At 54.5% G+C, this 14312-nt stretch overlaps 1 protein-coding gene across 1 annotated transcript in view; it reads right to left on the reverse strand.

The window, feature by feature from the left end:
* LOC132418791 (uncharacterized) overlaps positions 1-14312 on the reverse strand; it is a 122043-nt gene that overhangs the window by 39956 nt on the left and 67775 nt on the right. Inside the window, exon 4 of the mRNA XM_060002782.1 lies at positions 2237-2284. Within this exon, the coding sequence (XP_059858765.1) occupies positions 2237-2284 (48 nt within the window). The remainder of the gene's footprint in view (positions 1-2236; positions 2285-14312) is intronic.

Here is a 14312-nt window from a genome sequence, read left to right on the forward strand (position 1 = left end):
CCATGCACCACACACACACACACACACACACACACACACACACACACACACACACGCACGCTCTGATCCAGCACAGGTCTCTTCTATTCCAAAGATTTCTCGGGCCATCCCACAGTCATAAATAATCAAACACGCATCGGATGCCAGTTCCAGGTGTGCCAGATGCCATCCCTTCAGGTCTGTGGTCAGCCTCGTGGATTTGAAGCTGCCCTTCCCAGCCTACCCTTAGTAGCATCCCTGCTACCGAATCCCACGTCTGGGACAAGCGTCTGGAGCTTGCTCTCAGTCAACTGAATGGGGCTACAGCCCACTCAGCCACCCAAGGGATGGCGGGCTGGGGAGGGCAGCTAAGGGCAGTTACTGTGGGCTAGCTCCTAAGGGTGGGGACAAACTCTAAGCAGAGGGGCTGTCAGTGTGCAGGCACAGAGGAGAGGGAAGTGGGTCGTGTCTAGGAAGGATAGATGTGCCCCGGAGAGGGAACCTGAGAGAGCAGCCAAGTGGCTTCATCTTGCAGCCCCGCTGATTGTGGCCTCCTGGTCCAGACAGGAGTCCAGCTCCCACCCCACATACCATGGCTTCTCTGGAGGGCAGACCCCAACCCCTGGGGGCCTGGCCAGGGGACGTGGTGGCCAAAGGTGTGGCCTCTAACCATGCCTCTCCCCTTGGGAGGCCCCAGACTGGGAGGAAAGGTGCAGAGCAGTGGAGAGTGATACATAGACTGTGGGACTTGGAGGGAGAACCTGAGCCAAGTTCTACCTTGGCCGCCAGGGTCCATCCCCACCTCTCAGTTTCGGCTCTAGGCTCCTTTCCACCTCTAGGAAGGGAACAAACTGCTCCCTCTCATGAGTTGTTGGTAAGATTAATGAGCTAATTAAAGTGTGAAAAATGTTTCTTGTAGACTTAAAAGAGGTGATCAACCATGGCAAATTAATAACAATTAACACCCCTCCTCCAGGCAGTCTGCCTGGATTGGGTCCACTGGGCACAGTTTTCCCTCGCAAGAATGGCAGGAAGGCTGCGCCGGCCTTCGCAGGAGTGTCTGAGCCGCTGTGGGCTGCTCTTCTCTGTTCCCCAGAGTCCTGCAGACTCTTCCCGATAACCAGACCCGCCCTGTGCCTGGCCCTGGGCTCTGTGTTCACAGAACTCAGTCCATGAGGCAAAATAACTAGTGTGTCTTTTAACATTTACTGAGCATCAACTGTGTGCCAGCCTCTGTACCAGTCCTTCTCCATACAACACAATGCCCGGAAGGATACACTGGGAGGAGCCCCCTTTCAGAGGTGAGGAAATGCGGAGGAGTGGGTCGCACAGACAAGGGGGAAGCCAGAACTCCAGCTGGTTACCCCCGTCCTGGGCTGTGTAGCAAGGTTAGGCTGCCAGACGAGGGTGGAGAGCCAGGGAGGCCCGCCCTCAGGTCCCCCACTGCTCCCCACTGGCTGCTGCTATTGCTGTGAAAGGCTTTCGGGGGGAATGGTGCCACCTCCCCTACTTCACACCCCTCTGCTCCCTCCTGTGTGTGGAGGCGAGGCTGACTCGGCAGACACACTTGGGCCCCCTGACGCCAAATTAAAGCCAGAACCCTCTTAGAAATCATTCACTCAGCAAAGCCTCCTTGGAACTGCAGTCCGAGGAGACACAGGGAGCTGGGGGGAGGGAAAGCACCTGCCCCGAGACCTGCTGGGGCCTGCCTGTGCAACCCCTCATCAAACAGTGTTCCCCAGACCCAGGAATCGTGTCCCCAAAATGCTCACTCATTGAAGAGCACGGCCAGGCCCCCAAAGCCTGAGCTCGACCACCTAGAGCACCTACAGCCTAACTTAGACCTTGGCCTGCCCCCCACAGGCAGGCCCACCTCCCCTGAGTGGCCCACAGCTCTGCCCCCTGCTCAGTGAGGGGCCTCCAGGGTCCCTCCAGGGTCTCACTCCTGGCTGGTGCCTCCGCCAGCAGCCCCCAAACCCCAACAGCACCCATAACCCTGACCCCTCAGACCAAGGAGCCATCCTCCTCTTTTCTTCCCCAAAGCTGATTCCCAAACCCTTTTTTTCACCCTGCAACTCAACAGGACCCCCAGGAGCATGGCTGGAGGAGGGCAAAGGTGGGCTCCAGGAGATGGAAGAGGAGAAATGGTGGCAGAGAGGGCCGAGCAGAGGGAGACAAGGCCCCTGGAACCTGCCCTGCACCCACACACCCTAGGGCCCAGACTCATCCACCAACCCAGACAGCTGCTGCTGCTTACCTCTCGGGGGTTAGCGTGAACGGGCTCAGGGGCTCTTCAGAGGGACACCTGCAGAGACAAAGCAGAGAAGGGGTGAGACCGCAGTCAGACGGAGACCAGCAGACTCCTCACCCACAGGACCCATCTGGCAATCAACCCCACCAAACCTCTGCCCACAGCCCGGGACAGAGGGAGCAGCAGACTGGGCAGCCAAAGGATGCCAGACTCACTCCAGGGTCAAGAATGCACTTTCTATAAAGCAAGTACCTGGCTGCAGCTGGCTGGGGAGGGGCCTCAGGAGGCATGGAGCTGGGGGGAGGGGTGCTCCCTGTGGCAGGCCCGAGCGCCCATAAACAGAGAGCAGTTGTCTCCACCTCCCCATACCTGTGGGCTCTCTGGGCCCTGGACACACAGGACTAAACCTCAAGTTCTCCCTCCTGAGGTCAGATGTGGTGGCCACAGGGAGCACCCAGGCCCTCTCCTTCATCTCTCACTGGGACCTTGACATGGTCATCTCAGCTTTGTCACTGGCTCGCCCCATGACCCTGGGCCGGCCCTTCCCCTCACTGTGCCTCGGCTTCCCCATCAATACAAGTAAGTGCATCAGAGTTACCTGGAGGGCTTAGGAAAACATGGCATGCTGGACCCCACCCCCAGAGTTTCTGATTCAGCAGGTCCAGGGTGGGGCCTGAGAATCAGCATTTCCAAGAAGCTCCCAGGTGCTGCTGCTGTCATTTGGGGATCACACTTTGGGAACTGCCAGTCTAGATGTGTCTGGCCTGTAAAGTGCATAGTCCACACCCTCAAGGCGTTCATAGGCTGACTGAGGAGACCACACTCATGTGCACACACGGCTGATTCAAAGCAGCCACCGCAGGTCAGCTTATATTGAATAGATCCGATAGGTGTGGGATATGGGCCAGTGCAGTCATGGAAGGCTTCCTGGAGAAGGTAGAGACTAAATTTACTATTTTTACATATTGTAGTCTTATCACTATACAAGTAATACAGGCGTACCTTGTTTTATTGCAGTTCACAGATATTGTGGTTTTTACAAATTAAAGGTTTGTGGCAAACCTTCATCGAGTAAGTCTGTCAGCACCATTTTTCCAACAGCATTTGCTCACTTCATGTCTGTGTCACATTTTGGTAATTCTTGCAATATTTGAAACCCTCCACCAGCAAAAAGATTATGACTTACTGAAAGCTCAGATGATGCTTAGCATTTTTTTAGCAATAAAGTATTTTTTAATTAAGGTATGTACTTTGTTTTTTCAGACACAATGCTATTACTTAATAGACTACAGTATAGTATAAACATAATTTTTATATACACTGGGAGGCCAAAAACTTCACGTGACTCACTTTATTGCAATATTCACTTTATTGTGGTGGTCTGGAACCAAACCCACAATATCTCCAAGGTATGCCTGTACATGAAAGCTCTCTCTTGTTAAGAGCTTCAAATACAGGTATTTGTAGGGTAAACATGCTCTCACTCCCAACCGCATCTCCAGAGGTCCTGACTGCCCGGCTGGTGTGAAACTTTCACTATGCATTTGCACAGACATACAGAGAGGTGCACAAGTGTTTACACAGAGAACAAACCTGCAGTTACGCGCCAGAGAGTATGGTCTCTATGCTGGTGTATAATCGCGTTCCTCACAATAGATTCTGGAGATCTTTCCCTGTCTGTACATAAAGATAACAATAATCACTGCTTGTACTCACTGAGCACCTACTATGTGCCAGATACTGGGTTGAGCACTGTGTGTATTAACCCATTTAATTCTCATAACAACCCCCCCCAAGACGGGTGCTGCTGTTACCCTAATTTGTAGATGAGAAAACCAAAGTGCAGAGTAACCTGCCCAAGAACGCCCAGCCTAGGGAGTGGCTGAGCCCATGAAGCGCCAGTGTCTGTGCTCCAAACAGAGCCCCACTATGCTCGGTGCTACGTGGAGGAACTCCACGTGGTAAACATACCCTCACCTACGTAATCAGACCTCCCAGGATGAGTGCTTAGGGGGTTCCAGTTTCTTATTTCAAACATTGCTGGAAAAAAAGCCCGCCTCTTTGTACACATGTACTTCTAAAAAGCAAGTCAAAAGGTATACACATTTTAAATTTTGATACTCACTGCCAAATTGTCCTCCAAAAATGTCTGTGCCAGTGCCAAGCTGACCACTCCCTCAGGTGAACACCTACTTAAGAACAATTCCCATTTACTGAGTACCTACTAGGTGCCAGATCCAGTAACATCTGGGTTGTCGTCTCTATTTTGCAGATGTGGAACTGAGGCTCAGAGAGGTTAAGTTACTTGCCCAAGGTCACACAGCTGGTAAACAGCGTATCAGTTTGCCTCAATATTATGAAGGAAGAAAGGGAAGAAGAGGAGGGAGGAAAAGACAAAGGGAGAGAGGGAAGGAGATTCCTCAATCCACGTGCCCTTCCATCTTTCTGCTCCCTTTTATAGCAAAACTCAAGAGCTCTCTCTACTAAGTGTCTCATTCTCCACTCCCTCACCTCCTGCTCTCCCTCACTCCCTCTCCAATTGTGCTTCCATCCCCATCACCCCACAAAACTGCTCTTATCAAGGTTCCCAAAAACCTCATTTTTGCCAAACCCAGTGGTCACTCTCTGACACGGCTGACTGCTTCCTCCATCGGGAAACACTATCTCTGGGCTCCCAGGATTCAGCCTCTCCTGGCTTTCCTCCCTTCTTACCCCACCCGCCTCCAAACATCCGAGGTCACAGGGCTGGCCAGGGCTCTCTGCTCTCTCCTATCTATGCATTCCCTGGTGGGTCGGATGTGTAGCTTTAAATCCCAGCCACGCCCCCAGATCTCTCTGCAGCCCCAGCCCTCTCCTGAGCACCAGCTGCGTGAATCCACAGGCCTATTTGTCATCTCCACTTGCTCATCTAACAGACCTGTCCAAAAGAGAACTCTTAATTTTTATCCCCCAAATTATGTCTCCCTCAGCCTTGACTCCTCTCTTTCTCACCCTACACCCAAGCCATCAACACACCGTGTCAGTTCAACCCCAAAAACACATCCAGATCCTACCCACTTCCCTGGCTCATCTGCTTCCGCCCCTGTCAGCCCTTGCCTGGATAATTGCAGCAGCCTCCTGCCTCCCCAGGCTCCCTGATCCCACCCTGGCCCCAAACTATCAGGGCAGCCACATGATGGTACAAATGGAATCCTGTCACTCTCCAGCCATAGCAAGGGCTTTCCATGGCAGAGAGAATCAGTCTAGACTCCTCAAAGCCTACCCACTGCTCGAACTCACCTTTGACCACAATCTGGCCCCCTCCCACACTGGCCAGTTTCGGGGATTCTGTCATTGTTGCTCCTGCTGCCCAGAATGCTCTTTCCCCAGACCTCCCTATCACCCTGGTCAAATGGGACCTCCTTTATCTTCCCTGGTCATCCCCATGCACCCCAATCTCTACCATCTTTCATAGACTTTATCCCTACCTGACATTCTCTTGCTGATTTAGTCCTTGTTTCTCATGGATCTCCTCATCATAATACAAACCCAGTTAGGCAGGGAGGGACCGTGTCCATCTTGTTCAGCTCTATATCCACCTCTCGCTATGTGCAGTACTCAGCACATAGCAGACACTCAGTAAATATTTGTTGAATAAATGAATAAAAGAATGAAGAGGAAGAGGCAGCTCTATCTGGCTCCAAAGCCTGTGCTTCTATTTTCTACACAGTCTGCTGCCATATGAAGTGGGAAGGAGCCGGAAGGCACACCCAGCAGGGCAGGACCCTCTGAGCAAAGGCTGGGAGGTGGGCACAAAGCTGGGACAAGGCCAGCTGGAGTGGCGGATGCACACTCAAGAGCAGTGGGGCTTGAGGCCTCCCTGGGATGCCAAGCCCAGCAGCCCCGCCCCAGGTGGGAACTGGGGCTCTCACACCTGCCAACCTGTCCCATTCAGGAGGGAGCCTTGGGGGGCAGCCGGCAACTGAGCATGACTGGCAGGGGGCCAGGATGCCTGCCAACAGCTGGCACTGCTGCCTGGCCGCCAAGTAATCGTGTTAGCCAGCGGAAATTGGTCCAGGGAGCTTTTTCCTTCGCCTCCCATTTTCATTCTCTTCCCTTCCCCCTTGGAGCTGCAAGACTCGGAAGATTGATCTTTGCCTGAAATGGAGGAGATAACTTGATATAATGAACTCTACTGTCCCTCTTGCTGTTTGGAGGTTTTAAAACATTTTAAAGGGCTAGGGACAAAACAGCTTGTCCTCAGGGCTCTCTGGGGCTGCCCATCCTCCCCTGGTAGCCCCCACCTCCGCTCATGCCTCTGCTCGTGCCCCTCTCCCAATTCTCTATCTGCCTCCTTCCCCCTTCTTTTTCCCTTGGGATGCCTTGATGGAACAAAGGTTAAAAATATCCCCTTTCTCTTGCAGGTTTTAAAAATAATTTCGTTGAGGTCAGGGCTGGATCCGCCAATCGCCCTGTCTCCCACTGCCCCGCCCCTGTGGCTGCCCCCCACTCCCCAGAGTCACCAGCCAGCCTGGGGGTGACAAGTTGGCTCAGTCCACCTGTTCTCAAAGCATTTCCAAAGGGAGCCAGCGAGGCCCCGGCCAGAGATGGCTTTTGTTCCAGCAAACAGCTCTTTAAAGAGCCGACGCAAAGCTCTATCTGGGACCCAGGTTTTGCCCCACCTCACTGGAGGTGCGTGCCTCCCCCTCCCCAATCAGCCCCACCGTCCAGCCTGGGACTCACGGCCCTGTGCCCCTACATACATCCACATCATCAATCGACATTTATTGAGCACCTACGCTGTGCCAAGCATTGGGCTGGGAGCTGGGGATGCAGGGGACAACCAATCCCTTCTGATTCCTGCCCTCAGTGGCCTGAAAGCCTGGCGAGCAATCAATGGTCACACTGATGGGGGGCAGGGGGGAAGCCCGCTCCACACTGGGATGAGGGGGCTCTGAGAGCATGGACAGTGGTCAGGGAAGGCTTGCCTGAGGAACTGTCCTTAGAGCAGAAATCTACAGGACAAGTAGAAGATCATGGGGCAGAGGGTGTGGGTGGAGGGCTCCAGGCATTATAGGGAGGGTCTGCTCTCAGGAGGATGCCACCCAATAGGGGTGGGGGGAGGAGTTCTCCCCCAGGGCTCTCCACCTGCAAAGGGAGGCCAGATCCCATGATTCCCTACCTGGCATTCAAGGCCCTTCCTAGCCTGGTCTCTGACCCCAAGACCCCCTCATCTCCAGCCTCCCCTTTCAAGGTACAGCTCAAGTGTTGCCTCATCGGCCCCAGGGCAGGAATTTCTGCTCCCTCTGGGCTCCTACACCCGTGCTCCTCCCCATGCCAGCCTCCTGCTGGATGTTACAGGCCCACCTGCTCACACAGGCAATGCTGAGCAGTCTCTGTGTAGCCGCAGCCCCGCACAGAGCCAGGAGTGTGTGCCAAGTAGAAGGGAGCAACTGGGGACACCATCAGGTTCCGACTCAGATCAGGGACAGCCGAAGGTATCAGAGAGAGCTTCCTGAAGAGGTAGGTCAGGGCTCTGAATAAAGAAGGATTTGGACAATATAAGGGGGGTGGGCGGGGGATCCAGTAACCAACAAGGACCTACTGCATGGCACAGGGAACTCTGCTCAATGTTATGTGGCAGCCTGGATGGGAGGGGAGTTTGGGGGAGAATGGATACATGTATATGTATGGCTGTGTTGCTTTGCTGTGCACCTGAAACTATCACAACACTGTTAATCTGCTATACTCCAATATAAAACAAAAAGTTTAATAAATAAAATGAAAAAAAAAAAAAGGTGGGTGGGTGGGACTTCCCAGGCTGTCCAGTGGTTAAGACTTCACCTTCCAATGCAGGGCGTGTGGGTTCAATGGGAGCTAAGATCCCGCATGCCTCGAGGCCAAAAAACCAAAACAGAAACAATATTGTAACAAATTCAATAAAGACTTTAAAAATGGTCCACATAAAAAAAAAAAAAGGGACTTTCCTGGTGGTCCAGTGGCAAAAAATCCGCCTTCCAATGCAGGGGACGCAAGTTCAATCCCTGGTGGGGGAACTAAGATCCCACATGCCGCAGGGCAACTAGGCCCACGTGCCACAACTACTGAGCTCGCGCGCCTCATCTAGAGAGCCCGTGTGCCGCAAACTACACAGCCCACGCACTCTGGAGCCCATGTGCCACAACTAGAGAAGAGAAAACCCGCACGCCACGGCCAGAGAGAAGAGACCCGTGCGCCACAGCTAGAGTGAAGCCTGAGTGCCACAACGAAGAGCCCACGTGCCACAACGAAAAGATCCTGCATGCATCAATGAAGATCCTGTGTGCCTGCAGCTAAGACCCGGTGCCACCTAAATAAATTAATTAAATATTTTTTAAAAAAAAAAGGTGGGGGGGATCCAGGGCGGCAGAGACAGAGCAGCTCAGAAAAAGCCCAAGGAGGTGGGCACCCAAAGACTTGAAGCCTGCCTAGGCTGATCTCTAAGCTGCAGCGCTTAAGAAGTCAAGTTGGAGAGGGGGAAACTGAGGCTCAGAGAGCAGCTGCTTCCACTAGGCTATGCAGCCAGGCAACAGCGGCAGGCAGGATGCCGTCCAAAGGTCCTTAAGCAGGCACTGTCCACCAGCACCCATTTCCAGCACCCTCGACCCCCACTAGAAGAGCTCACGGACTAGTACTCAGGCAGCTACCACACCATGTGGCCCATGGAAGGAGGATGGGAGCCCGGAGAGCCCAAACCTGAGCTAGGGAGGCAAGGGGTACCTGAAGTGGTTCTCTAAGATGTTTGCTGGGCTAAGAAAGGCACTCCAGACGGGAGTCATCCTGGGCAAGGCCCCAGAAGAACCTCCGCCAGATTTGCTTCTCTGCCCACACCCAGGGTTTCTGGCCTGGTTGGGCTCCTGGGAACATGGGTCAGCCCACTCAAGCCCGAACCTTGAAGAAACCAACCCCTTCCCCGCCTACCACCACATTGCCCTGAGAGGCTGTTCTGGGAAACCCGTAGCCAGTCTCAGGCTTCCTGTCGCCCACTTTTGGCCCTGAGGTCCCAGCCCCCTTGGGTCAAGGACACAGCAGAGGCTAAGGGCTCTTGCCCAGGAAGGTCCCTGACTACCCCTCCAGCATCCCCCAGGCGGCCCTGGAAACCAAGCCACGGCCCCTACAGATTGCAGTGTGGCTAGCCTCTCTCCCCAGGGCCCACCACCACCAGGAAGAAACGGAAAGGCCCAGCCTGCCCCCGTGGTTCTGCAGGCGAGTGGCTTCCCGCCTCAGCTTCTCCAACACGGCCCCCTGGGGCCGCGGGCTCTGCGGGGTCTCAGGCTGGTTGGAGGTACAGGAAGTTCAATGTAACCAGCCCAGCCCCGCTGCTGGGGACTGAAGCCCTGGTCCCATACAGACCAGGGAAGCCTCACCCAGAAGGTCCACACACAAGGCTTCCCAAGACCTCAGCTGAACCCAGAGAGGAAATCAGCATTCAGCTAGAGGGGGGAGAGAGTCTGGTGGGGGGAGGGGCAGAGAGCGGCTTGGGCCATACTCAGTGGGCAGAGCCTGGATGTCAGGCGGATGGAAATATTGGGCATCAGCCTCTGTGCCCAGTAGCTTCATGGGTTGAACCAAGCAGAGGAGTAGGGCCTTCAGCCAGTTACTGGCAAATGCAAGGCTGGACAGAGGGGCCACTCCAGGGGAGCTGGCTGACCTGGCTCAGCCCCCCAAGCCCAGCTTGGGCCAGGCCAGAAAAACTGCCACTGGGCATGTGTGGAGCTGAACGTTCTTTCCTAAGCCTCTGAGGGGTAAGAAGGCCCAGGCTGGTCCCCCAACCACGGCCTCTGGCCAGCCCAGCCAGAGCTGCCCCTCCCTGTCACTGTACCCGCAGCCTTTGGGAAGCAGAGTCACAGCAGACAGGGTCTTGCAGAGCCACCATCTGGGTGGCTGACACAGCAGCTTACCTGCCCTCCCAGCAGCCCTCTGAGGGGGCTGTGAGCATCCCCCTTACAGAGGGGAAAACCGAGGCTGAGCAGAAGACACAGAGAATCCTGCTCCCAGCCCAGTGATGAGAGAAAAACCAGATGATGGGCAAAATCATAACTTTTATCCAGCCCATCAGAGAGCTGAGGTCACAAGGAAACCAGGGGAACCAAACTGCAGAGGATGACAAGCTGCTTCAAGGAGAGTGGGACACACAGGCGGCTTCACCTCTGGCAGAGTCGGGAGGAAAGGGTGCTGTCAAAACAGCAAGTGAGGGGCTTCCCTGGTGGCGCAGTGGTTGGGAGTCCGCCTGCCGATGCAGGGGACATGGGTTCGTGCCCCGGTCCGGGAAGATCCCACATGCCGTGGAGTGGCTGGGCCCATGAGCCATGGCCGCTGAGCCTGCGCGTCCGGAGCCTGTGCTCCGCAACGGGAGAGGCCACAACAGTGAGAGGCCCACATACCGCAAAAAAAAAAAGAAAGAAAGAAAAACAGCAGGTGAGGGGCGCTAGAGCCCGCGAGCCACAACTACTGAGCTCAAGTGCCACAACTACTGAGGCCCGCGCGCCTAGAGCCTGTGCTCCGCAACAAGAGAAGTCCCCGCTCACCACAACTAGAGGAAGCCCGCACGCAGCAATGAAGACCCAATGCAGCCAAAAATAAAATAAATTAAATAAATTAAAAAAACAGGTGAGCAGAAAGCAGCGACAGGTGGAGGAAATCGCAGGGGCTGAGTGTGGATCAGCATATGACCATCTACATCCCACGGTCCCAGACAAAATGGGGGTTGGCCCTCCCCACCAGCTTGTTTCCACAGCCGCTCACAACACTCATGAGAAAGCGTGGGGCACAGTGGGAGATGGAAGAAACATCCCTCAGTGCGCAGACAGAACACCAGCCACCTCCCCTCCCTGCTGACTCGGTTGTCCCCCAACTGCCCGCCAGCCTTCCCTGCCAGGAGGGGGTCTCACTAGGGGATTTGGGCAACCCCTTCTCCTCTCTGGGCTCCTTCCCTTGTCAGTCACGTCCATCACGACCATCACCTTTGCTACGGCCCACAGGGTAATGAGAGTGGGCCTGCAGGGAGCCCAGGGACCAGGGGAGGGGAAAGAGAGCACCAGGGCCCACACCTTCTCTGTGGAAGGGGGAGCATGACCCCGATACCCCGAAAGCGGAGTTGAGGGGCTGAAAGGGCACAGATTACTGGGGGCGGGGGTCAGAGCAGAGGCTTCCTAGCCTCACGCCTGTGCCCTGTGCCCTTCCTAAAGGAGCCCCAGCCAAAGGAGGGTGGGCAGGGTCTGCTCCATTCCTTCTGAAGGTGGTCTACTCTGGGCAGGGAGTGGGGGTTGATTTTCTTTTCTCTCTCCTCGAAGAACCTTTAGACAGTCAAATTATAGTTCGATATAAAAGCAGAGGCAAAGACATCAAGTTCAGGAGTTATTCTCTTCTTAATGAGCAAGTGGGGAAGATGGAGGGAGGCAGGAGAGAGGCTGAATATTTGCAGTGACTGAAGGTGGAGGGCAGAGTAGAAGAAAAAGCCCCTAGGCCACCGCTCTGGGGGAGGGCAGCAGCAAGGCAGGGAGCTGGGTGGGCATCGCAAAGGCCGGAGGGGATGCTGCTGTGAACCTGGGGGGAGCGGGGGGGTTACCTCCCAACCAGGCAGGAAAGGTGGCATCTGAGGAGCTCATGCAGTGAGCACTGCACGCTCCAGGAGTAAGTGGGGAGCCCACCCCACTTTCTTTTATGCAGCCAGACAATCAACAAGTATTCCTTGAGCACCTATTATATGCCAAGCCTTGAGGGTCCTCGGTGCAAGACAGACAAGGTCCTCGGAAGGGAAGAGGATACATTGTAGGCAGGCCTGGTCCAACACCTCCAGGGAGGCCTTGACACTGGTTGTACATTGGACCCATCTGTCAGACACCGGGAAAGCCCAGAGTAGAAGAAAGAGCAGAGGTTTGGAATTAAACAGGCGTTGGCCTGAATCCTAAACCTTCATCACAAGCTGTGTCCATGGGCAAGTCCCCAAGTGTCTCTGAGCCTCAGTAAGAAGAACGATAGCAGCTAACTTTTATTAAACAGTTACTATGTACTCAGATTTGTTCCACAACTTTACATGTATAAACTCACTTAATCAGTACAACACTATGAAGTAGGTACTATCATTTTCCCCCTTTCCTTGGAGGAAACCAAAACACTGAGAGGTTTAGTGCCTCTCCCAAGGTCACACAGCTAGTAAGTGCAGTAGCCAGGATTCACAGCGGGGACAGCCTGGCTCCAGAGACTGCACCCTTAACCACTGCATCATGGTCAAGAAGCTGTTCCCAACAGAGGCCTTTAGCACTGTTCCAGGCATTCCACTATAATCTAGAATTATTGCCACCCCAACCTGTCTCTGCCCACTGAACTCCTATTCACGCTCTGGAGCCCGTCTCAAATGCCCTCTCTGCAGTGAAACCTAACAATTTCTCTCATACCTAAGGAGGATTAAGGCTCAAAAAGATGAAGTGGCTTGTCCAAAGTCACTTAGCTGGGTGAGGGCAGAACCTGCCATATACCACACGCACCACATGCCTCTAGCAGGGATGAATGTGGGGATGCTATGTGAATGGAGGCCAGCATACGGTCACCTAATAGTTCCTGGGCCACCTGGGAAGGATGTAGAGTACCTGAGCCTGAAAGAGCAGGAGATTATAAGACCTGGGAACAGGATCAATCAGTTAGTCAACAGCACTGCCTAGGCGCCCTCCGTAAGGAACGTGGGTATGAATGAGGGATCTCCTCCACTTCGTTCCATGGTCTCCCATCCCTCCCCCAACCTCAAGGCTGAAAGCACCTACTCTTCTCTCCACCTGTCCAATTCCTGCCCAGCTATTTTTTCAGGTCCAGAACCAGTACTGCTACCTCCTCCAAGAAGCCAGCCCTGATTGTCCAGCACCCTTTAGAGCACCTTGAACCTGCAATTTAAATGAAGACTAAAGCAGATCTAGAGGGTTGCCCCCATGCCACAGGGAAAGGGCAGTCAGGTGTAGAAGCATGTCGGGTGGGGAGGAGAACACTGCCTGGAGGATAACAAGGCACCCTACCCTGCAGGAGACTCAGGCAAGACACTGCACTCGCTGGCTTGTTGGATGACACCATTCAGTAAGAAACAAATCCCGAGACCCGTTCGCCAGGTGAACTGGGCAGGGGCGGGGGTGGGGGGTGGGTATCCATCATACAGATGCTTAATGAATGTGCCGGTCGCAGCGGATGGCAGCACGTACATCTGTCTCCTACCCCTCTCCAGCTCCTTGTGCTCTGGGGCCACCCTCTTCCCCCACCCTCAGGCTCAGCCCTTTCCCTAAGCTTTCCTAGAATCATGGACGGAGGATGCAGAGATTAGCTGGTCCAGACCAAAATTCCCATTGCACAGACTCGAAAACTGAGGCCCAGAGAGAGCAGCAATTTACCCAAGGTCACATAGGAAGGCCAAATGTAGAACCTGGACTAGAGCCCAGGCCTCCAGCCAAAGCCCACGTGGCCACTCCCTTAGACTCAACTCTCCAGGGACTTCTCCAAACCCTCCCTGCCTTCAAATTCTGCTGAGTCCACCCCCATCCCCAGGCTCAGGGCACCTCCAGAGCACCAGTCCTGGATCTCTCTATCCTTCTGTTCCCCTCGTCTACCCATGACAACATGGCCACACCATGGCAGGCACCCGGGGCTCATGGCCACTTCTGGTAGGACTGAGTGGATGAGGGTTCACAATGAGTCAGAGTGGGAGCACAGGAAGGTCCTGAGGGTCTGCATTAATGACCAGATAAGACCCATCCCCAGAGAGTCTTCCCAAGGACCGTACCCCCAGTTTCCCTCCCCCGGGGTTAATCACTCCTGCTGTTTGCCTGTTAATTATTCTCTGCCTGGTGACCCCTCACTTCCTAGAAGAGCAGAGGTCAGGCTGGCCCTGGCTGCATCAGAATGTCTACCAATTCCCAGGCTGGGCTTTCACCAAGCTGATGGGCAAGTACGCTCGGAACAAATCCCTCGATCAAATTAACGAGACGTTGATCTGCCCTCTGCCCGTGAGCAGAGCAGAGGGAGCCTTGGGGAAGGGGGCTGGAGAAGGGCCAGAGAATGAGGCTGCACACGACACAGGAACCAG

Source organism: Delphinus delphis, chromosome 2 (assembly GCF_949987515.2).
Source record: "Delphinus delphis chromosome 2, mDelDel1.2, whole genome shotgun sequence".
Taxonomy (NCBI): Eukaryota; Metazoa; Chordata; class Mammalia; order Artiodactyla; family Delphinidae; genus Delphinus; species Delphinus delphis.